This window comes from Corapipo altera, unplaced genomic scaffold (genome assembly GCF_003945725.1).
Source record: "Corapipo altera isolate COAL_440 unplaced genomic scaffold, ASM394572v1 2c, whole genome shotgun sequence".
In the NCBI taxonomy this organism is placed as follows: Eukaryota; Metazoa; Chordata; class Aves; order Passeriformes; family Pipridae; genus Corapipo; species Corapipo altera.
The window spans coordinates 574476-598100 of NW_020884923.1; the positions used below are offsets into that span (position 1 = coordinate 574476).

Consider the following 23625-nt stretch of genomic DNA (forward strand, 5'->3'; position numbering starts at 1 on the left):
TTAGAAACCATTAACAGAGGCATATAGCATTTAAAAGGAATTCGGATTAATGTTTCAGTTATTACAGTTTTCTAAACAAGTATCGATTCTCTGGGATTTGTTGGAATAAATAGATTTTTCTGGAGGATAGAAAATAAAACCTTCATGCTGACTTTTTAAAGGTGGGGTTATAAATGCATATCAAACCTTTATTAGTTCACTTTCTGGGGCCTTTGCACTGTCACAGAACTATAAAATGGTCAGTCTGTAATGAGCACAGTTTTACTATGATTTCAGTTTTCCAGGTCAGAGCTGATCATAAGAGCACAGCAGTCAGGAAGAGCAGGGCCTGAATTTTGGAGACACTTGATCCAGTAACAGACTATGTCCAAGTCACAGCATGGGAAGTTTCATTGAGGAGGTTTTTAGTCCTCAGTATCTTCAAGGTCGTCACCCATGACCCAAAATTACATTATTAGATTAATACTCTTGATGAAGTCATGTCCAGCTCATTTTGAATGGACAAAGGTCTGTAACACTACTGTACTTCATCTATTTGTCTTCAATTCTTTGTTTTGTTGCAGCTCTGTATAGGGGCTGCATTAAAACCCTCCCCTGAGACCCGGCATAAAAATTCTGGTTTCTATGCCTGGAGCAACAAAGATTTACCTTTCTGCAGAGTATCAGAAGACTCATAAACCCCCTGAAGCACAGGGGCAGCAGCCTGTTAGTGCAATGCCAAGACCTTGTTTCTAGAGCACCCAGGTACACAAAGGCAGAACTAACTCTGTAATAGCATTTAAACAACAAGGTGAAACTTGTCAGTACTGGTCATTGTGACCCTGTGGAGCAGAAGAAACTTGGATGAAAACAGCCCCTAGATGTGGGAAGGTATAAAGCTATGTAGAAAGGTAGGTGGAAGACCACCAACACAATTTGAAGCAAAGGATTCTTCAGTACAAATCTGTAACTGGTATCTCCTGCTCTTGACCCCTCATAATATGGTTAGCTTAACCAATGCCAATTCAAAAGGCGAATGGCCATTCTCTGTGACCAAGTTGGTCATGTATCAGTCCCCTTTCCCTTCCTCCTCAGGCCCCATGCACCAGATAGAACCCTTCTCCCCATCCCTATAGGCCTCAAGGTTCCTGGGTGCCGGGCTGACTTCTCCCCTCCTTACCAGCCTTGAAGGTCTCAGGCACCCAGCCAGCCAGGTTGTGATAACACCATCACAGGACAGGCAAGTGTAGCAGAACATAGACCACGGTCTATAAAATCAAGAAGTTACAACATCTAAGTGAGACTTGGACCACAACTGCTGCTGGAAAGCGAAACCTATGATCTCCCAGTGGCCAGGGACGCCTCTACTATCATCTGCTTCCTCCAACATTTCAGTGAGTGACTCATACTCTTATATATGTTTTTAATCTTTATTATGATTGTCATGCATACTGCAAGCAAAGTATTAAGATTGACCCATTCTGCAGAGGGTCCAGGTGATTAGGAATGATGCCTCAGAGCTTTTGGGGTTTTTTTAACTTTTGTAGATTTTAGAAGTAAATGTGTGGTGAATGTAGATTTTAATGTAGCTGTATTATATCCCTTACCCTGTAGCATAGTGTTTACACATACCCAACCTTACTATCCCATCTTATATCAATCCCTCTAAATTCCGTTAGCGTGTTTAGTCTTCTTTTCAAGGTAGAATTGTAGAAAAACACCCTAAGGCCTGAACCAGAAGATATCACACAGACACAGCAACCTTCAAGCCCAGAACTCTGGAGGAACTCCAAGGACTGTATGTGCTTTGAAGAAGATGAAGATGAGAAAGAAGGGGTCTCAAACGACCCCAGTCCCAATTCCCAAAGGGGCATGTCAGGGGGCAGAACAGGGCAGAACCAGGGGTGGACAGATCTGGGATTGGATGGACCTTATTATAATACCATAGAGCCACTGTCTGGGTGAGCGCATGGTATGTATTCCTCTAGGCCTACAGACTCATTGAAGGACCTGCTCTCTTTATCGTATCTTCTACACTAAATCGGTCTGGAGTCTTTTCCTCCGTGGTCTTTTAAACCAGAAGCTAACCTGTGATACAAACTTCATGCTATGCTGCTCAGAAAATGGTGATATGCTGATTCGGGTTATAAAAATCCTGTTCTGGTAGCAAAATTTGATGCTATGCTGATCGTAAAATTCTGTTTAAAGAAATAAAGCTTCAATTGTAACTACAGCTTAGTGCCATCATCATTCTACCCAGGATCCCTGTAGTGTTGGGTAACAAAACAATTTTTACAGAAAATCTCTTCTGGCTCAGCTGGGAATAAATCACTTAGAAGAATCCCCATACAAATACCTGGTACTAGGTATTTGCATGTAGCTAGCTACATAAAAATAGATGTAGCCATTTTTTCAGGAAAGGAAGCAGATTTGTTCTGGTGTAAGTATATCATTCTCCAGTCTAATAAAAAGCAACAGGTGGGCTCTTCAGCTCTGCATTGTGATAGGGGTCTGCTAACTAGAGTGGCCAACTGTTCAACCACAGAGAAAACAGAGTCTGACAAAGTCACAGAAAGTCCCTGAAACCAGCAGTACCAGCAAAGCGTACCATGCTCAGAGGGCACTTGTTAATCTCCTTTTTTCCCCTACAATCACTGCAGCCTTCCCACATGCACCAGCCACTAATGTTAGTGCTGCAGAAGCCAGAAAGCTTTGCACTGTAGCAAAGCATTGTAGGAAGGATGGATATTTAGTTTGTTTCTTTATCTTGCAGAGCAAGGAGAGCTTCTTGTTGGGGTTTGGAGTCTGTCACTGGGAGTGGTTAACATGAGGTGCGCACGATAGCTTATGCAAAGAAGGTTCCCCTAACCTGTCATTTCTTATGTGGGTGTGTTTTGCCCTGGAGCAACCTTAACTGCTTTTTAACAGAACTTTTTGGTGGGAATTGTTAGGAAAGTATTTCTCTAACTACTTGAGCCTTGCTGTGTTTTTTTGGCCCTACCTATACCGCAGCATAAAATATTCTGTACATTGGGAATTCTCAAGACTTGATAGTCATCTCAATGGCACCCAATTTAAAGAGAATTATTCCTGATTTACATTGGCATGAATAAGGGTTTTCCATATATATTGTAATATTTTGCCTCTCTCAGATGTAGACACAAAGGCCATTCTCAGACTCTTACAGAGGGTTAACTGCAGATGAATCAGATTAATTCATTTGCCAACAGCCATTACCTCCAAACTGCAGCATTGGACAGGACCAAGAGAGTAAAGGAGAATATGCATTTGGCACTGCAGAGGTCCGGGTGGTACTGAGTGTTGCAGGAACCAAAGAGCACCTGAGACTCCTCAGGGTTCATGTAGTTCAGATGAGAGACTTACATATGCATTAAAAAAAAAAAAGCAAGTTCTGCTGTTACGTGATTTGATTTACCATTTTTGATGAGAGCCACACCTTCAGGCTCCCTCACTTTTCTGACTCCTACAGCTGAAGGAAAAGTTTTAGGACTTTTTTTGCTGGTAGAGCTCTTACTCTCCCAGCATCTTTTCCAAAACTACAACACACTATAACTTTAGACCTTTTCCCGTCCTTCCACTATGGCAGAAAAGCCCAGCATTTAATAGACCAAGCCAGTCTGGAGCAGCTAGAAATACAAAGGATCATATAATTTCAGTTAGAATTTGCAAGGGGCTCAGACACAGAGAGGGGTATGAGAGAGATGAAGGATAAAGGTTAATCTCTACACTTCACTTCTACTGCATTAGGGGTGATGCAAAATAAAGATATTCTCACCTTGAATTCCTCCAAAGCAATTCTTTCATGTGGTTGCCTCAGTAGAATGAAATCTTTATGAAATAGCCAGCATACCCACCCAGACATAAGCCAGGCACTAACTGTTAATGTTTAAAAACAAACATTCCCCATGGGTACATTATTCATAGCCAGTCATTTGCCAGTTTTCCCTTGGAAGATATAAACTAAACATTAGGAATAAAGGCAATGCATAGTTTAGTCTCTTTATTTTTTTCTGAACTGGATGTTGCAGCAAACCTGTAGGTTCTCTCTCTCCTCTTTTCCACTGGCTTATTTACAAGTCAGCTAATTCCGTGGTGCATTCCCAAAGTCTTCCTGCTGATCCACTCAAAGGTTGCACCATGGTGTATTAGCATTTGGATCCTGCCACTTACAAGATTCAAATTCCAAATTCAACCAGCAGAAAAATATTCACAGCTTTCAAACATTATTCCAGGGAAAGAGGAAATCATCCTCCAGATCCATCCTGCCACTACTATGGGCATCTCTGTTGCCTGAGAAACATAACAGGTTGTTGTTATAACAACTAGAGACCAGCTGACCTCCCTCTTCCTTTTGTCAACCAGCTGCAAAACTCCTTGCTCATGTAACAGTCTCAAATTGAACATCTGACCCCAGTTTATGCAATTCCCCTGTGACCGTTTCGTAAGCTTTTTGTCACTTCACTTCACTCCACTCAATTGTTTGTTGAAAGCACTCTCAGTTACACTGGCTAATGTGAACGTTTTGGTCTGATAGAGAGCCCTGTGGCTAAGCCCTCCATCTCCAAGGCAACCTCACAACCTTGCTCTAAGAGTACGTCATGTCATGAGATAAAATGAAAACCAAAAGGATAAGCAGAGATAATTCCAGCTCTAACTATCCATAGTGCTATTGCTTTAGCAGAAACTTCAGGAGACATTCCCAGGCTGGTTATTTAAACATGGGAGGGCACCACAAAGATAGCATTTGTCTCTAAAGCTGTACAAGCCATACAGAGCACACTGTGATGCTGCCAGGGAACCCAGGGATCTTAAACAGTTTACATAGAGTTATATTGGAACGACTGAGGGCAGCAAGACACGGTGATTTCATGTGTCTGACAAATCACCTGGGTCTTACCTCTGTTCAGCTCCATTACTTGAAGCTGTAGGTGTTGAAGCAGCTTCACTAGTGTGGTCCTTGAGTTGGACCCACCACCACTCCTCTGTCTGTCCTTCACAGAGTTCAGCTGAGTCAGTGTTAGACTTGGGCTTTTCCAGAGAAGGAAAGATTCATTCTCCACTCCCTTGAGTGCCATTTCAAGGTGGTCTCTGCTGATAGTAGTGCAGTAGACCAGAAGTCTCACTAAAGAACATTGTGTAGGAGTGTGACTTAAGTAGGTCATTGCCCAAAGGGGCAGACTTCAGGGATAAAATGAATGAAGAAGTTCCAACCCCCTACAGTGGTTGTTTTCAATTGGTTTGCCCACTCAGAAAGGCACAGATCATATCTGGTCCACCTTCTCATCCTCTGTCCTCACTACTGTGAGTCTTAAAAAACACTTTTTTTCCATGTGAAGGCTGAGTTATCAACCTTGTCTTAGGATCTGGAGCACAGTCATTCACGGCCCATGTGCAACATCTCAGTGTGACCTTAAGTCTCTGAGAAAACCTTGTTGGTTTGTTGTTAGGTTGGGGGGGGTTGCCCTACTCTAAATCCATGCACCTCCTTTCTGTTACCATTTACTCCCTCAAAATGTTGCTATTCCACCTTCACACTTGTGGAGGTGCAGGTGCCATTGTCTTCAGGGGTAAAAAACACATAACTGGAAGGGGAAGGAGAAAGGTTTAATTGTCAACTAGAAGAAAGGGAAAAATATTGCAAATAACCTGTTGCCAAAGTGGTTTAACACTGCCACATTTAAACGGATTGTATCAGGAAAAAAAACCCAACCAGTTCTTATTTACATCTCAAGGATGTCAAGCAAGTTGTTGAGTATCTCTGTGCACGTCCAAAGTGTTGCTGGTCCAAAAGAAATCAGTGGAAGACCAAACCTCCACTCCCTAAAATTGGCTGAAAATTCTCCACTGCTGGGAAACATTCAAATGCCAGTGCTCTTTCCACTCTCCTGCAACATCAACATAACCAAAACAACTCTGCTTTTTGCCCAAGGAGCTGCCAAGAACAGGGAAATAGCACAATTTAAAAAAAAAAAAAAGGTCTGTGTTTCCAAAAGCAGTTTTGTACATCTTCTAAAACAAAAGGCTGTCTGAATGTGTGCAGCGATAACACTGACACAAATCACTTAATGTCCTGATTTTGCTTCATAGAAAGCAGAAAACTCCTGTGCAGCTGGTGGAGCAGCAATCATGCTGTTGCACAACTCAATATGCAGATCAGGCCTGAGGAAATTCTGCTGGGATCCTCTTTGTCTTCTGCTTTTCAAGTGTGATTGAAATCTGTTTTCTCAGATTAGGAAATTGGAGAGAGGTTTTATGTTACGCTTCTGAATAATTTTGAACACTGCATGACAGTCATGTGTTCTCAGTGTTTGGAAATACCAAGTTAGCAACTCCTGCTTGGCTGCCTGGAGACTGTTTAAAGCTCACTGTCAAAGCTTTACTCCTCTACTACCTGACTTAGGTGGTTTATTGTCCTCTTGAATCTGTTGACAGATTCACCTGGTATTCAAGTTTGCTAAAAGCTGTATTTGTTTATTTGTTAAACACAAAGACCTGAGCCAGGGCTGGTGTCCCTGCTCTTTCTGAGCTCCCTAAGGCTGGGCTCTGCTAACCTTGGACTCTGAAGCACTCGCGTCTCACAGCTGGGCTTATCTGGTTTCTAGCAAGGTGCAAGTTCCACCCAAAATTTTTTCCCTACTCAGGATGTTTATAATCACTCCTGGAGGCTCTTTCCCTCTGTCAAATCAGATCAACCAATTGACCAACAGATTAAAAAATTATTAAGGGTGGGGAGGAAGGACAGGCACACACGCACACCCACACACAAAGGCTGTGAGCACTCCGCCTTTGTGCTCATATGAGATTTGTTTCCTTGGGAATCCAGCTACTAAAACAGGCAACAGCTGTGACAAGCAATGAAATCTAGCAGCAGAGCAGCATGACTGATGATTTGCAAACCTTTAGGTTTGGGAATTTGCAACATCCCTCCCTATCTTAAACACGTAAGAGGGACATATCAGGATGCATGTATAGGAAAGCATGAATCCAGTGGGGCAAGCAGACTTTTTGTAGCTCATCATCATAAGAACCGAAGTGTCATCAAGTGTGGGGAGATTCTTACAGCATGCATCCATCTCCCTCATGCTCAGTCCTGCCATGGTCTCCTGCAAACGCTCACACTAAATCCCTAGCAGAGGAAACATAATTTTTACCGGGCCTGACCAAACATAGGATGCAAATAACCTGGGTTCGGGAATTTGCCTCCCCTGTGGCAGCAGCTACATTTGCTGCTTCTTAAATATCTTTTCCAGGTATCAGGTGGCTTCATTATCAGATCTTTTCAGTACACAGTCAGTATCTCCAGTTTCCAGGTCCCGACTCAATGTCAGTTCACATCCTCCTTGGCCTTCTTCACCTGGCACACCACATGGCTAAGGGGGGTATCCTGGTACTTGGTGCGGCACTGTGGATGTGTTCCTAATTCACCTTGCGTGGAAGGAAAGCACCTTGGCCCCGACATGCCAGGAAAGAAAGGGGCAGTAAGGAGGAAAGGAGAGGACAGGCAGTATGGAGAGGACTCAGTCTTAAACTGTGCCAGGGGAGGTTTAAGTCGGACATCAAGAGGAATATCTTCACAGAAAGAGTGATTAGATATTGGAATGGGCTGCCCAGGGAGGTGGTGGAGTCACCGTCCCTGGAAGTGTTTAAGGAAAGATTGGATGTGGCATTGAGTGCCATGGTCTATAGTTGGCATAGTGGTGTTCAGTGATAGGTTGGACTCGATGATCGCTGAGGTCTTTTCCAATCTAACTGATTCTGTGAAAGCACCGTGGTTGGTCCTGATATGTCAGGACAGAAAGGGGCAGTAAGGAGACAGGCGGGGGGTGAGGGGAGGGCGACGTGACGACCACTTTGTACGGGTCCGGGCCGAGCAACGTCGTTGGGTTTGGCGGATCCAAGGCGAGGAATGCCGACTCCCCGGTGACGGGACACGCCGGAGGCAGCGCAGAGACGTGAGAGCGACCCGTGCCTAGCCTGCCCTGCCCCGCTCCCACAACGCCGCCAGCCCGCCCAGCACTACATGTCCCGTCGTGCCGCGGGCGCCGAGGCCCCACGGCGGGGTCGCGCGCTAGCTGCCCCGGAGTCGCCTGCTCGGAAGCACGGCCCGCCTTCGATGCTACCCCAATATCACGGTCAGCAACGCCCGAATCACCCTCCGCCCCGCCACTGCTCCCTCACCGCGCCTCCCGCGCCGCAGTCGGTGGGCCAGCGGCCTGCGGCTTTGTGGCGTCTTGCCGTCAGGCACCCGCGCGGCGCCCCGCCGTGGCGCAGGCAGGGCGGGGGCGGCGGGGCCCTGGGGGCGCGCGAGGCGGCAGCGGGTTGCCGGGGGGACGCGGCGGCGGCGGCGGCACCGGGATGAGCGGCAAGGAAGGTGATGTCCCTGCCCTCCCTTCCCTCCCCTCCCTCCCGCAGGAGAACGAGGCGCGAGGAGCTGGAGCCAGCGGAAGCGGGGGGAGGCCCCGCGGCTCGGAGGGGACGGGGGTGCGGAGCCTCCGCCGTGTTCAGCGCTGCCCTTCGGCCGTGTCGCTGAACTGACACTGAGGGAGGCCGCTCCTTCGCGGGTGTCCCCGACCATTCCTTCTTGGGTGTCCTGCTTTCCCACTGAGGCTGTGCCAGAGAACGGGGTTTTAGGGATTGCATCCTTGGGGGTGAAAAAGCAGTTGCTTCAGCGGGAAGCTGAGTTTGTTAGGCCTGTAAAGCACTTAAGGTAACTGCGTTTCAGTATAGTGTATATATATCTATGTGTATCTATCTATCTACCTATCTATGTATATATATATATATATACACACATACATATACATATATATATATATGTTTCGCAGCTCACTTTGCAGCCTGTATGTTGATTTAGCCCCAGCAGTCACACAATGAATCACAGAACGGGTCAGGTTGGAAGGGACCACAGTGGTCATCTGGTCCAACCTCCCTGCTCAAGCAGGGTCATCCCAAAGCACATGGCACAGGATTGTGTCCAGAGAGTTTTGGAATATCTCCAGTGAGGGACCCTCCACATCCTCTCTGGGCAGTCTGTTCCAGTACATGGTCACTTCACAGTAAAGAAGTTCTTCCTCATGTACAGGTGGAACTTCCTGTGTATCACTTTCTATCTGTTGCCTCTTGTCTTATTGCTTGGCAACACCGAAAGTCCCACAGACCCCCCTTCAGTCAGGCAGTAGGTTCAGCAACAAGAAAGCTGGCTCTTTTATTTTCATTTTAATTTTTTAAAAAATCAAGGTTAAGTTACTGTTGTTGTGGCCCATGGTTTTTTGATATCGAGGTTGTTGATTATTCAGGGGAACCCCTTCTCTCGACTTCTCTTTCTTCTTCTTTTCTCACTTCAGGAGGGCCTGTTTTTTTCCTGTAGGTCATGATGATGTTCCCAACTTTTGGTATAGTACAGAGAGTTTAATTCTCTGCACTATTTTAGGGGATGTATTTGTAATGTTTTAACAGGAAAAACAAAACCCTGAACTCATGTCCTAACAGAGAAGAAGGAGAAAATGATGTTCAGTTTCCTCTTTTAGAAAGTAGCTACGCCCACTTCTGGTTTTGGTTTGGGATAATAAACAATTAAGCGGAAACATTTTAAAATCCAGTGTTCTTCTGTAACTTTTAAGTAGCTTCCTTTTGTTCTTCTTTTAAGGCAATTGAGAGAACTCTACATGTTCAAAAAGGTATGCCTGTACGCCAGTTTGACAAATGTTGGCCTCTGTTAGGAAGACAAAGTGTCCAGCTGTCATCAAAAGGAGGGAGCGAGAGGGAGGAAAGGTTGATGCGTGGGTGACACAATGAGTCAATCCAAGGTGAAGGAAGGACAAAAGGAAGAAATAGTACAAGATGTAAATCAGAAGTAAAATACAGTCCAAAAGAGATGAATTCTGGATGTGGGTTTGAAAAAGGAGTCTAGGGAAGAGGCACACAAAGCTAGCTGAAGGGCTACAGCAGGGTGAATAGAGAAGAAACTGGTTAATGGGCAGAGTGTAAGGACCAAAGAAGCTACAGTGCAGGAGCTAAACCTGCATACCTAAGTAGTGGTAGTCTGTTTAAATTATGCCTTGCTTCTTTTTCTGGTTACTGAAGATGCATGACATGAATAATTACAGTAATAAAAACTTGCAGTATATTAACTCCTTTCAAGCTGAATAAAAAAAAGGAAGGGAAAAAAAGAAGTCTAATCCTGTAGACCCTTGTTCATGGAAGGATTTCCATGCAACCATTCCCTTACAGAAAGAAAACATAAAAGGTTGTCAAGACCTTTCCAAAGAAAAGAAAAAAGGACTTAGGATCCTACCACTCTTCTCCATTGAAATTGGTAGGATTTTTTTTTCTAATTTTCACTAGGAATGTGGTAGAAAAAGTAAAATGATAATGTGAAGCTGGCATCAGTCAATAATAATCATCTAGTTACCTTATTCTGTCCTGTAAAATATGGCTACAGTCAGGAATGCTCTGAAGACAGGAATGCTCTGATGGTACTCTGGCAAAACTATTTTTAAATACATATTTTTTTGTGTGTATCTTCTATTAATAGGATCGGGTGGGTTCAGAAAACGCAAGCATGACAATTTTCCACATGGTCAAAGAAGAGAGGAGAAAGAGAATGCTAATCCATCTTCAGCTTTGATGACGTCTTTTAAATGTAAGTAAGCATTTGAAAAAGCGGATTATAAAAACGTGGTGTAGAAATTGCTAGGAAATCACCAGTATTCAGTGATGGAATAAACCATCTCTCTCTGAAGGAGAAGCTTGGAACTAGTTGGACTCACGGTCCATACCTTTACAGCTTAGTATTCTGTTTTTTGTGCAGTGAAGTCCTGAGAGTGGGACTTTGCATAGCTCCCCCAACTCATGACTTGCTCCTGTTTCCATCTCACCTGCTGTTCCCCCTCCCCACCCTACTTTTGCTGAACCTGATGCTGAGCAAACTGCACAAGTGGTCAGCCAGGCAAAAGGTGAGCGGGCCCTTTGATGGCAGAAAACTGTAGGATCTGCAGAGGTGTAAAGCAAAATCTGAGCCACTGGGGGCAAGAGGAGGAGGTGGCTACCTTTGGGAAACTGAGGAGGCTGCTGACCTTGGCTCTGCTGCATAGGTGACTAAGCTACTTTTATGTAAATATGGATGCATTGGTTTTTAACTCGGTACCTGTTTATACCTGGACTATTTAAAAATAAGAGTTTAACTAATATAGACCTGTATGTAGACACTTTCTTCAGTTTGAGTGCCGTTTAAAAATTAACTTATATTTGAGTTTCTTCAAATAAGGAAGTGTAAACTTCCCTTTAGCAAAATTGTTTTTATAGGATTTTTCACAAAACCAGATTTAAACTGTATTAAATTTAAATTTCTCATAAGACTAGCCCTGACAAGGCAAAGTGGAGCTTTAGAAATGAGAAACTTTGGCAGAAGAAAGAAGAAGATTTAGTATGGGCAACAAATTAATTCTTGGTGTAAAATTTTCCCCATTCCACCTATTTTTTATGAAGCTAAGGAGGGTGAAGAAATATAAACTGTAACAGCTATAACATCTATAACAGCTGGTCACTTCCATGTCAAATAATTTCCTTGCTTTTTAAAAACAGGTATTTAGATTTTTCTGTGTAAATCATCTTGGCAGATGATTAACTGTGACCCCTGAACTTTGCTCAGAGAAGCTGTGGATGTCCCATCCATGGAAGTGTTCAAGGCCAGGTTGGATGGGGCTTTGAGCAACCTGGTCAGATGGAAAGACTCCCTGCCCATGGTGGTGGGAGTTGGAACTAGATGGTGTTTAAAGTTCCCTGTTACCAAGCTGCTCTGTCATTCATGTTGAATATCGTACCTACACTTGTTTCCTTCCTTTTCCATGAGATCTAGTCAGCAGTATTTGGATAATTTCAGAAAGGATTTAAAGGACACAGTTTATTCACCTTTTTTGAGATCTAACCTTTGTACTGCACTAGTGTTTATAAGTCCCAGACAGAAACACTGGTGGTCTTTGTCTCTATGTCAGGCACAAGCATTAGGAAAAGGTATGCTCCAGATGGTTTACAATTAAGCAAACTGCATAAGGTGAACCAGAGTTGTGCACTATTTCTGTGTATGTTGTTTGAATCTAAACAACTTAATCATAGAATCATACAACCCCAGAATATACTGAATTGGAAAGGACCCATCAGGATCATCGAGTCCAACTCCTGGCCCTGTGCAGGACGCCCCATTGTCCAAAAGCGTCTTGAACTCTGTCAGGCTTGGTGCTGTGACTGCTTCTCTGGGGAACCTATTCCAGTGCTCAACCGTTTTCTGGGTGAAGAACCTTTTCCTAATATCTAACCTAACCTTCTTCTGGCTCAGCTTCATGCTGTTCCCTTGGGTCTTGAGTGACGAGATCAGTACCTGACCCTCTGCTTCCCCTTGTGAGGAAGTTGTAGACTGCACCAGGGTCTCCCCTCAGTCTCCTCTTCTCCAGGCTGAACAGAACAAGTGACCTCAGCCACTCCTCATACACCTTCCCCTCAAGGCCCTTCACCTTTGGACACTCTCTAAGAGCTTAATATCTTAGTTATATTGCAGTGCCCCAAACTGCACACACTATTCAAGGTGAGGCCGAACCAGTGAAGAGCAGAACGGGGCAATCCCCTCCCTCGACCAGCTGGCGATGCTTTGCCTGATGTCCCCAGGACACAGTTGGCCCTCCTGGCTGCCAGGGCACTGCTGACTCATATTCAACTTGTCATCGACCAGGACTCCCAGGTCCCTTTCCTGACACTGCTCTCCAGCCTCTCGTTCCCCAGTGTATACACACAGCCAGGGTTGCCCCATTAATGCATGGCCTTAAACGGTTATACACGTTTTGCTCCTTTTACTCTCTGAAAAGAAGTTGTACTTGAATTGATCTATTGGCACCAAAGATTTCTAAAAAAGTAGTGAGAAATTGTCTTCTGTAGTAATTACAGGATCACAGAATGGTTTAGTTAATCAAAAACCAAGGAGTTACACCATTTTTTTTGTTAATACGTTTTAAATATGACAGCTCAGTGATACAGATACCTTGGCTTTTAAGGTTAAGATTTATTGTGTCCTTTTAATGGTCCAATTATGCACCACCAAAATATCAATAGAGTGGGAGTCTTTGCTTTCAGTGTTAGATTAGACATTATAGTGGAAATATGGAGGAAATGACTGTGTGATCTTGATGTGTTAGGCTGGAGAACCCTCCTGAGTTCTAATCCTTCACAATTTTGGGCAGTAGCACAGTACAGTAGGTTTTCTTGCATCCTGTTAGGCTAAAGATTACCATATGTGTCTATTTTACTTCAGGTCAGAAAGCACTTCCTAGTAGTCCCTAACAGGTTTAAAATCCAACATAAAAGTCTAAAAGCCACAACTGTCCAGAAAAGATTGGGAGCATTGCTAATATTATAGATCTTCAGAACAGTGAATTTCCTGGTGGATGACATTTGTAAATGGTCATAGTAAGTGGTATCCTATGAAGGGAAGTCCCAGTCACCCTTCTTCAAGTTCCTGCCACTATGATCTGAGGAAAAATTTCTTCTTTTTGATAATTCAGGGGTGGAATTGACTCTCAGAGTTTTTAAGAGACACACCAAACAGGCATGTAAGAATTAAAAGATAATTTGTGATCTATCTTAGAGCATTTGTGATTTGTCTTAGAGTTTCAGAATAAGGTTAGGAAGAAGAGAACAAAATAGGAGAAACCAAGCTTTTACCAAATACAGTTATTTCTGTAAATTCATGTAAACGTTGCTTGCCAGTGAACTGCTATACTTTTTTAAAGGATATTCCCTTGTCAGACCCTTTAAAAACGTAACCTCTTGGTTTATTTTCTTCATTTTCTCACACACAGATGTTAACATTTCATAAGAAAATGTGTTAGATTTCTCCTAAGTATCTATTAATGATTTATTTAGTGGAATAATGGTCTATGAAGTGTTAAAGGAATCTGTGAAACATTCATGATGTTTGACTGTGATAACCATATACACCTCCTACCTTCTCTGTATTCATTTTAGTTGGAGAGAATTAACATCAGCAAGTCAGAAATCTTATTTTAAATAATTGATCTCACTTTGCTTTACTACTTCTAATCCTTAGGGATATTAAAATACTTGACTTTTGGCCAAGTCTAGCTGGGATGTGAAATGCAACCTTCTTATAACTAAATGGTGCCTTTTGAACAGTATATGTGCCTTAGTCAGATACCTTTTATTTGTTTTGTTTTAGAGAACTAGTGTATCTTATTTACAAATGGTTGTAGGGTTTTATTTTTAGATTTATTTTGCTTGATTTGGGTGAAATCTTAAGTCCGTTTCCTGAACAGCGGTACTGCGGAATAGATTTTACTAGCAAAAGCAAGTATTTTTCCTTAAAATTGTTTGGGCTGCCTTAAAGCATCGTCAGGATTGACGTCTGTTTAAACCTGACTTATTAAACAAAGGTATTATTAATGATGAATTTTGCAGCTCTGGCAGGTGGTAGGCAGTGGTGCCCTGTGCAGCCATGCCCCACGCAGGGGCAGCCACGCGCCCACCTTGGGGTAAGGCACCTGGGGACAAGGCTGGTGGGGTGGGGGCTTGTAAGCAGTGACTGCAGCACAGGCACTTTGCTCTCCCCACACTGCGTTCAGGTGATAACTGTGCTTGTTGCTGTAACGATTGACTCTGCAGCATTCCAGCTGGAGCTTGACACCAGGCATGATAAATATGAACGGCTCGTGAAGCTCAGTCGTGACATAACTATCGAAAGCAAGAGAACAATATTTCTGCTCCACAGGTTTACCAGGTGAGTCACATTGAGCGTGAAAATGTTCATAGAAACCTAGAAGCTGCCGTGCAGTGTTGTCTGCGTTTGTGATTAGCAGCTGCAATGTTCTGTTGAGAGAAATTTAATTAATTTCCCATAAACATCCTTTAGAGTGGATGGGAGCTAGTTAATGCACACTCCAGTTAGAGAATTACAAGATGCTGGTTCAAGTTTCTTGGTTGGTTTTATTGGTGTATTAAACTAGATCAGAGCAGCAGAATGCACAGCAGATGAGAGCATTCCAGCTTTTAGCAGGCTGTGAGAGAAAAGTATGCACCCTTCCTTCAGGTTAGTTGCCGGGCTTTTCAGTCACAGTTTTGGTTCTTGCAACCCCACCCGAGGTCATCAATGCAAAGAGGAGGTGACCTGGGGTCCATTTGTGTAAGTACTACAACTGGATAGGTTGTTCTGTGAGGTTTTGAGCTTCTATATGTTCTGTGTTCTCATGAGCCTTCAAGCAATCTTTGAAAGCCACAAACAAACCAGAACAACAGGAAAATTTGAAGCTTTGCATAGCCTGTTGTATGAAATGTTTACCATATATGACAGACATTGGTCTTGCATGTTATAGTTGCAATAGTTCTCCCTGTTCCTTTTTTTGTAATTTAATTTGTTTTTTGTTACCTATCAATGCATTTATGCTGAAGTAGTAACTATTTGTAGTTACCATAGTAGTAACAGTTACGAACAGATTATGAAGTTGCCCTCTTTTTAACTTGTATTGTGATAATTCCAGTAACCACTACAGCCTTGACTGTAAATAGCTACTCCCACTACTGGGGCTAGGTAGCTGGGAACTCGTGGAGGAAAGAACAACAACAAAAAACTCCTAATTACTCCAGATTTTAGATTCCTGTTTTGGAAGACATTCCTGTTTTGTGAGAGTGGAAGCTTTCCATGCTGTATTTTGTATTTCCTTCTCCTTTGCAATTATTGTGGCTTTAATCTTGTTAAACTTTACTATTTGCTTTTAAATGTTTTCTTGAGACCAGTCTATCAGTAGTTCCTTAAATAGACTGTAAACTAATATACCATATAGATTATTTGTGGTAGGGGAAGTTTAAAGGAAATTAAATAAACTAAGCTTTAAATGCCAAGTATATATTGTGTTTTTGAATCAGATATTTAAGCTGTTCCTGAACAGCATAGTCCATAACTACTTCCTGAAAGAAATCACATGTAGAAGTACATCATGTATTATATTTTGCAATACTGTCAAGTATTGCAAAGTATTGATTTTTTTTTTTTTAAAGAGGTTGAAGGACTTCTGTAAATACTTCTAGTTTTCTGGAATATTTTTTGAAGCCTTTGCATATGTGTCTCCTTTTTCTTACTTAAGCAATAATTACTATTCCAGTCTGGAATAAACATAATCCTACCAGAACTCTGTTTGGCTGTTTGATTATTTTCATAGTAACAATCTACAGAATCTGAGTAGGTATCAATGGAAGTTAAACTGTTTCTCATTCCAGTGCCAGCTTTGCTTTTTCTTGAAGCCATTAAAAATATATTGATTAGTAAAAGAAAATGTGTAATGTTTTTTAACTGTTTGCTCATGCTCTGAAAACAGCTCTTCCTGTTTTATGATTGCAGTGCTCCCAATGGGGAAGAAATACTAAAGGAGTCTGAAGTCAAGCTAGATGCTGTCCGACAGAAGATCAAGCAGGTTGCACAAGAACTGATTGGAGAAGACATGTATCAGTTCCACAGAGCTATATCTCCAGGTAAATTATTTTAAAATAGGGAAAGTGTGCTAGTTTGAACTGTGCTCAGTTTCTCTTTATGTAGCAATACTACCTCCTCATGCTGCAGGTCTGAATTTGTTACATTTCTGTGGCTATAAATCAGGACTCAGGTTACTAGCAAAGTTAGCTCCGGTATTAGAGAGGCTATTGTCCTTCAGTCTTCTTTTCAGTGCAGTTTAGAGGAAGATTTCAATAGAAGACCACAACTGGAAGAATTTGGACCCTGACCTAAACTGCAGTTGGCAGTAGTTCTAGCAAATATACTGGCTAGTCTTCTCTGACTGAGAGGAGCATGTGTAGCACACTCAGTTACCCCACCTGAAGGGTTATAATTTCTGGGAAGAGAGTAGGAGCAACTATCTTCTGAAATTAACCATTTTGAGTTGATAAAATTCATTAATTAAAATCCTTAGATTAGCATTTTCTTTCTTCTTAAGACTCAGAATGTGCTTCTGCCTCTCTGTTAGAAGCATTAAATCAGTTTATATGTTTCAATCATATCTTTTTCTGCTCCTCTCTGTAAACAGCAGTCCTTTACCAACATTCTTGAGAATTAAGTTGCAGTGCTTTCATGACTCTTTCTGTCAAATCATATTTCTTTGCTGAATCTTTGCTGACAATTTGAATCTTACCTAAAATTGGTATGCCTTGTTTGTGGCAACATATGAGTAAAATATGTAACTGCTTCTTTGACATCTTGGTCATGACATAAAAGAGTCTTGTGTTTATCAATCTCAGATTTAACATATTTGGAATTGTGTATATTTTTCCTTGTTTAGGTAAGACTTTTTCAGCTGAGGAGAGCTGAAGATTTGCCCTGAATCATTTAATTGTTTAAAAATGTCCATAAGATTGATTTGATAGACCAGAAGCAAATACATGTATGTTATTTACAAGACAAAAAGTTAACTTGTACTCATGTCTTACACAAACTTAAGTTTGTTAAGGGTGAGACAGCTCTTGGGTGAAAGCTCAGTTTAGCAATATGGAACCAGAAGGAGCTTGCCCTGATAGTCTTCAATGGCTCTAATTAATTCCACGGTCCTCTTACCTGTGATGCATTAGGTTGTTCAAATTAAATACAAGTAGTTTTTCCTAAAGAGCTACCTAATCTGTACGTGTCTTGCTGCTATTTATAGCTAAGTACTGTAATGACACAATGAAAAGAAAAGGTAATTCAAAACGCTGACACTATAGATGATCTCAAACTGTGAACAATATAGTCCAAGTATGAGTATATTGACTGTATGAGTATATTGAAGTATGCTGAAAATGTGTTTTGATTTTCATTTTAAGTACTACTTATAAAAGCCAAGAATTCTGGCATTCAGCTTTATGAAAAAAGGTTTCTGAAAGCTTCACTGAGACTTGTAAACCTTGTCTGAATAACCCCTGAAGTTTGTAGCCCCGTGTGAGTCACACAATACTGTCTACAGAACAGCAGTGTTTGAGGCCTGCTACCTTGCAGATCTTTGTGAGACTGTGTGGTGCAAGCTGTCAACCATGCCATGGGAGCAAGATTCTTACAGGGTAACCAGTTACCCTGCATCAGCTACCTCACCTGAACTGTCTTTTTTTTTTTTAAACGTGTCTTTGTGTGGGTAAATTCAAAGAGGCTTACCTACCTCTAGTTTTACTGAGGAGCAGCTTGGCTGGAATTAGCTTGCATTCATCTCAGATGTAATGGAGTAGACCTACATAGCAGACATATGGAAACTTACTGCATGATAACTTCTGGGTGTACTTGTATTCTTATAAAACAAGTGAGCAAACCTCATGCTACTTTTCTACTTCCAGATTCTCTCCCCTGAGTTAAAAAAATTGATTTTTTTTTCTTAAAAAATATGTTTTTTTCAAACCTCAAAAGCTACATTTCGTTTTTTATGTGAAAGATATATAAACTTAAGGCATAGCATCTGGAAATAAAGAAATTGATCAAAAAAGGTTTTGTTCAGGTTTCTTTGTGTGTTTGGTAAATACTCATACACAGTCAGCTACACTGATTCTCCTGCATAATCTATTTCTGACTTGCATGAAGGTACTTCTTAATACCTGAATGAACCTGAATAAACTCTTTAGAAAACAATTGAAAATATGCTATCAGAAACGACTCAGAATTTTTAAAACTTTTTTCTGTTGTAAATCTCGGCCTCTTAAAATGTCTAAGATCTGTTAGTCCATTGTAGAGCAGGATGAATTACTGTAGGGGAGGTTAGTAGTAGAAGTCTTTAGTAGAGGAACTTAGAGATCTGCTGCATGTGTATGGTGACTCAGTGCCTCCACAGCTGCAAAACTTTTAAACAGAATACGCAAATGCAGATGTAAGGGACCTACAATGATCATCCAGTCCAAGTGCCTGACCACTTCATGGCGACTGAAAGTTAAAGCATGTTGTTTAAGGGCATTGTCCAAATCCCTCTTGTAAACACTGACAGGCTTGGGGCATCGACCACCTCTCTAGGAAGCCTGTTCCAGTGTTTGACCACCCTCTCAGTAAAGAATTGCCCTTGACGGATGCAGCAGAGCCATTCCCACATATCCTATCACTGGATACCAGGGAGAGAAGATCACCACCACTCTCTCCACTTCCCCTCCTTGGGAAGCAGTAGAGAGCAATGAGATTGCTCCTCAGCCTTGTCCTCTCCAAACCAGACAAGCCCAAAGTCCCTAACTGCTCCTCAAAGGACATTCCTTCCAACTCTTTACCAGCTTTGTTGCTGTCCTCTGGATGCCTTCAGGGACATTCAGATACTTCTTAAATTGTGACACCCAGACCCGCACAGTTACATATACAGTAGCACACCCCTAACACTTGCATCAACTCAGAGTGAGGTTGTCATAGTATTAAAGAATTTTCTGACTACAGTATTAAGAAAATTTAAGAGAGTGAATCTTATTGACCTTTCTAGGTAAAAAGGAAGGAAGGCAAAAAAGTATTAGTGTGCTAAATAGTAAGGGGAAGAAGTAGACTCTGTTGTCCATCTTTCCAGCAGTCAGGGATGCAGTCTCTCAAATACCTGAAATTTGCAGTTTCTTTGAACAGAACTAAAAGATGGAAAATGCACAGCCCCCATTGCATTTCTGAATTTAGAACCAGAAATGGCTGTACTTCTACTTTTTTCCTCTTTTTAGGTGACATAAGTGGCAAGTCTGTGGACTGTCATAGGTTGTATAATACTGATTGACCCTGAGATCTCCCTGTTGTTTCTGTAATTTGGTATTTGTGCCCCGTTAAGAAGACTGTTTATAAAATCCAACTGAAATAAGTTGCCTTCATTCTATTTCTATAAGTCATCTACTTAAATTCTAGCTTTTCTACATATGCTCCTCTGTGAGGGAAGTTTGTGCCTGCTGGTGCCCATGTTTTGTAAGGGCATGCATTAGAATATGGGCATGTCACTGAGAAAACAGGGAATACTTTTAGGCATTGTGTAAATGAGCCTGAGTGTATAACAAGTATGAAATGCTAACTTTTAGCCAGACCTTTACTCTTACCTTATTAATTCTTCTGCTCTCCAGTTAGTCCTCAGGATGGCAGAAGAAGGAGCATTCAGCATTAAAGACTTGTAGATCTTGATTGTACTGAAGCTAGGATCCAGGAAGTGTCAGAGGTGTGAAGGTGCTTGATGTCAGGATTATGAAGCTGAGATAGAAAATCTAGAAACATGAAGAATGAGGGGACAGTTAGATGAAGAGCAACTGTGAGAGGGAATGCTTTATTCCCCATGCCCACCACCGTTTATGAAGAACAATAACTGGGAGGGAAACAGTGATAAGAGTTAAGAATGTTGCTTTTAGTTTTGGTTTTAAGTCTAGTGTTCTTTAATTGTTACTTTGTTTTTTTTTTCAGTAGAAAAAGCTTGCATACCTTTTTGAAAATAAATGTAGCTAAGAAAAGTGCTAGATCTTTTGTCTTTATGTATTTCCTAGAGTTGTAAGTCTTGACCTTCCTTTAACCTAGTTTTCAATTCTGATTTTGTATTTTAAAGAAATTCTGGAGAACTAGTTAAAAAGATTTTTATGAACAAAAACATTGCCATTAAACTACTTTTTTCTTCAAAAAAGAATAAAGAAACACCTATGTCCCATATCTCAAAAGCAGCATGTCTAATTAACCTCAAACTTCCTAAAAATATTCTCCTTTGTCTTGAAACCAAACATGAAACATCCTCCTGTTCCCCACCCTACCTCTCACAGAAAGAGTAAAAGGGTTCAAAATGGGGCTTTTAATGGAAACCGCTGTAGCAGCCTTAACTGGGGAATCATGACTGTCTGCGTGATAAAGCTGCCTAATACATATTTTATTCAGTATAATAACTGTTAGCCTATAAATAGAAAAGTGCTATGAGTATAATGCTTGGGAATATTGTTTGCCACTTGTCATTGTTAAATGCTTTTTTTGGGGTTACTCCAAGCAGTTGTTCTTTTGACTTGAAGATAAAACAATTCTGGCAGAGCACTAAAGAAGTTTCATGCTTTCCCTCATTAAGAATAGTGCTAATGGCACGCAGGACGTTTCCCCAAAGGACACTTGCATGAGCTCAAACACTGAGTATAGCACTAATTGAACAACAACAAAAACTGATGACTGTTTTCTACACGTTTCTTAACAGTACAGATTGTCCCAGGGGATGATTAAACAAGCAAACAAAGAGATACTGAAATAATGAAGGCTTTTTTTTAATGCAGAGCTCTTAATTTGTTATGTTAGTGTTCTGCTTTGTTGATATTTTTAAAGCTTTACTATTTGTAATATAGAATTCCTGCTCCTTTGCCCTACTTTGCAGTGTATACCTTATATATCCTGTGAGGAAATGTGTACTGTTTCTTTAAAATTGTTGAGAGACACTATGCAAGAAAACAACTGCAAAAGATTGTATGAATCTATGAAAGGGAGGAAGAAATTTTTCAAGATTTTTTATTTGTATATATATGTGTGTTTAAGCATTTAGATATACATATTTAACTCTCAGCTGCTAAGGGAAATATCAGTTTTATACCGGACAGATCTGTATGAGACCTAAAGACAAGAAAGAAATGGTCTGCAACGTGTGTAGGGTTAACCCCACGCAGTGCTACAGGCTGGGGGAAGAGTGGCTGGAAAGCTGCCTGGAGGAAAAGGGCCTGGGGCTGCTGGTCGTCAGTGCCTGAACGTGATCCATCAGTGTGCCCAGGTGGCCAAGAAGGCCAATGGCATCCTGGCTTGTATCAGCAGTAGTGTGGCCAGCAGGACCAGGGCAGTAATTGTGCTTATGTACTCAGTACCTGTGAGGCTGCGCCTTGAATCCTGTGTTCAGTTCGGGGCCCCTCACTACAAGAAGGAGATTGAGGTGCTGGAAAGTGTCCAGAGAAGGGCAAAAGAGCTGGTGAAGGGTTTGGAGCAGAAGCCCTGTGAGGAGCAGCTGAGGGAGCTGGAGGTGTTTAGCCTGAAGAAAAGGAGGCTCAGGAGGGACCTTATTGCGCTCTACAACTCTCTGAAAGGACATTGTAGCCAGGTGGGAGGCAGTCTCTTCTCCAAAGTAAGAAGCAATAGGACAAGAGGAAACAGCCTCAAGTCACACCAGGGAGGTTTAGATTGGCTATTAGAAAAAATTTCAACACGGAAAGGATTGTCAAACATTGGAACAGGCTGCTGAGGGAAGTGGTGGTGTCATCAGCCCTGAAGGTATTTAAAAGACATGTAGATATGGTGCTTAGGCATATGGTTTAGTGGTAGACTTGGCAGTGCTGGGTTAGTGGTTGGACTTGATGATCCTAAAAGTCTTTTCCAACCTAAACAGTTTATATTTCTATGTTAGGATTTATGGAATTATTCTAAGCACGTTCTGAATTTACTCTACATAAATGCAAAACTTGTGTAATGCAGAGGGAAAATTAAGGACTACTTGGCTGCTTGTTAGGTTGGCATTGTGTGGGATTAAATGGAGTACCTTTTTAACATGATTTTGTTAAATGAAATCTCTAGCTATTTGAAGTTTTACTCAGTTTTTTGTCTTTTAAGACAAAATTTTAAATGAGGAGCCCATAATTCTTCTGGGGCTTCTTAAGTAGTGTGGCATCAAATGGTGATAGATGCAACTGGAGCATTGTTGGCTGACCTTTATTTGCTGTGTGCCTGTGCTAGCAGCAGTGGTGAGTGCAGTGCTGTGCACAGAGAAGCTCATTAGCTGTTTATCATGTCTGCACTTGCTCTCAATAGGATTAGATGATGAGGCTGTAAAGTGTCAGCACCTTGTCAAAACTATTGCTCTGTGACTGCTGCTGCTGCTGCAGGAAATTCTGTGTAAAAGTTCAGCTCTGATGCAGTCTAACACATAATTTATCTTGTGCAGGCACTATTTGTGTTCTGAGAGAATGGTATAATGGAGCTTTTTTCTGTCTCCTGCCTTATACCATGTAGAGTCACTTTAAGCAGGTAAGCATATTGCAACAGACTGCATTGCTGGATCGGACAAAGCCAGTTAAGGCTGTGTGGATGAAAAGGAAATACTTTACTTGCACAAGAATGCCACTTTTTAACTGCAGTATATAGGACCACCAGCCATGATGCTGTAAGAAATGCTATGGAGATGAGTGGGGTCCAAGCAGCCCAGATTTGGATTACCGATGATTTAAGTAATAAGGTTTTTTTGGGTATTGTATGAAGGATTTGAATTAGATCGTAAACTAAAGCAACTATCCACATGATGATTTCTGTGTTACTGGGTTTTTTCTTAATTTTTTTAACTCAAAATATGGAAAGAACATCTCATGCTCAAACTGTGCTAGCTACCTTTCTATTTGTAGACATACATGTATTTCTGAAATAATATCAAAGTACATAATAATCAAGGATATAATATCAATGAACTGTTCTGCACATCAGGAACAGTGGAAGTAGGGCATTATTTTCTTCTTAAGAAAGCTTAAAAATTGTAATTAAAATAGGTGGCATATTGAATTGTAGGCTGAGGAAAAGCACAGGAAAAGCTTTTTACTGCATGAGGCAGGTATCATGGATTGTAAATATCTCACCCAGGAAAAAAGCTGAACACACCTAAAACATTGAAAGGAATGCTATTCATGAAGGAAGCAATC

The 23625-nt window shown here is 41.6% G+C and overlaps 1 protein-coding gene across 2 annotated transcripts in view; it reads left to right on the forward strand.

Annotated features, from left to right (window-relative positions):
- The window catches only part of TSNAX (translin associated factor X), a 52162-nt gene that overhangs the window by 17142 nt on the left and 11395 nt on the right, over positions 1–23625 (forward strand). The window contains exons 1-4 of one of the 2 annotated variants that reach the window (XM_027657220.1): positions 8310–8371; positions 10535–10642; positions 14668–14782; positions 16397–16527. In XM_027657220.1, coding sequence (XP_027513021.1) covers positions 8356–8371; positions 10535–10642; positions 14668–14782; positions 16397–16527 — 370 coding nt within the window. In that variant the 5' untranslated portion in view covers positions 8310–8355. Of the gene's footprint in view, positions 1–8309; positions 8372–10534; positions 10643–14667; positions 14783–16396; positions 16528–23625 lie in introns of those variants that run through there. The other variant, XM_027657221.1, reaches the window with a different exon arrangement.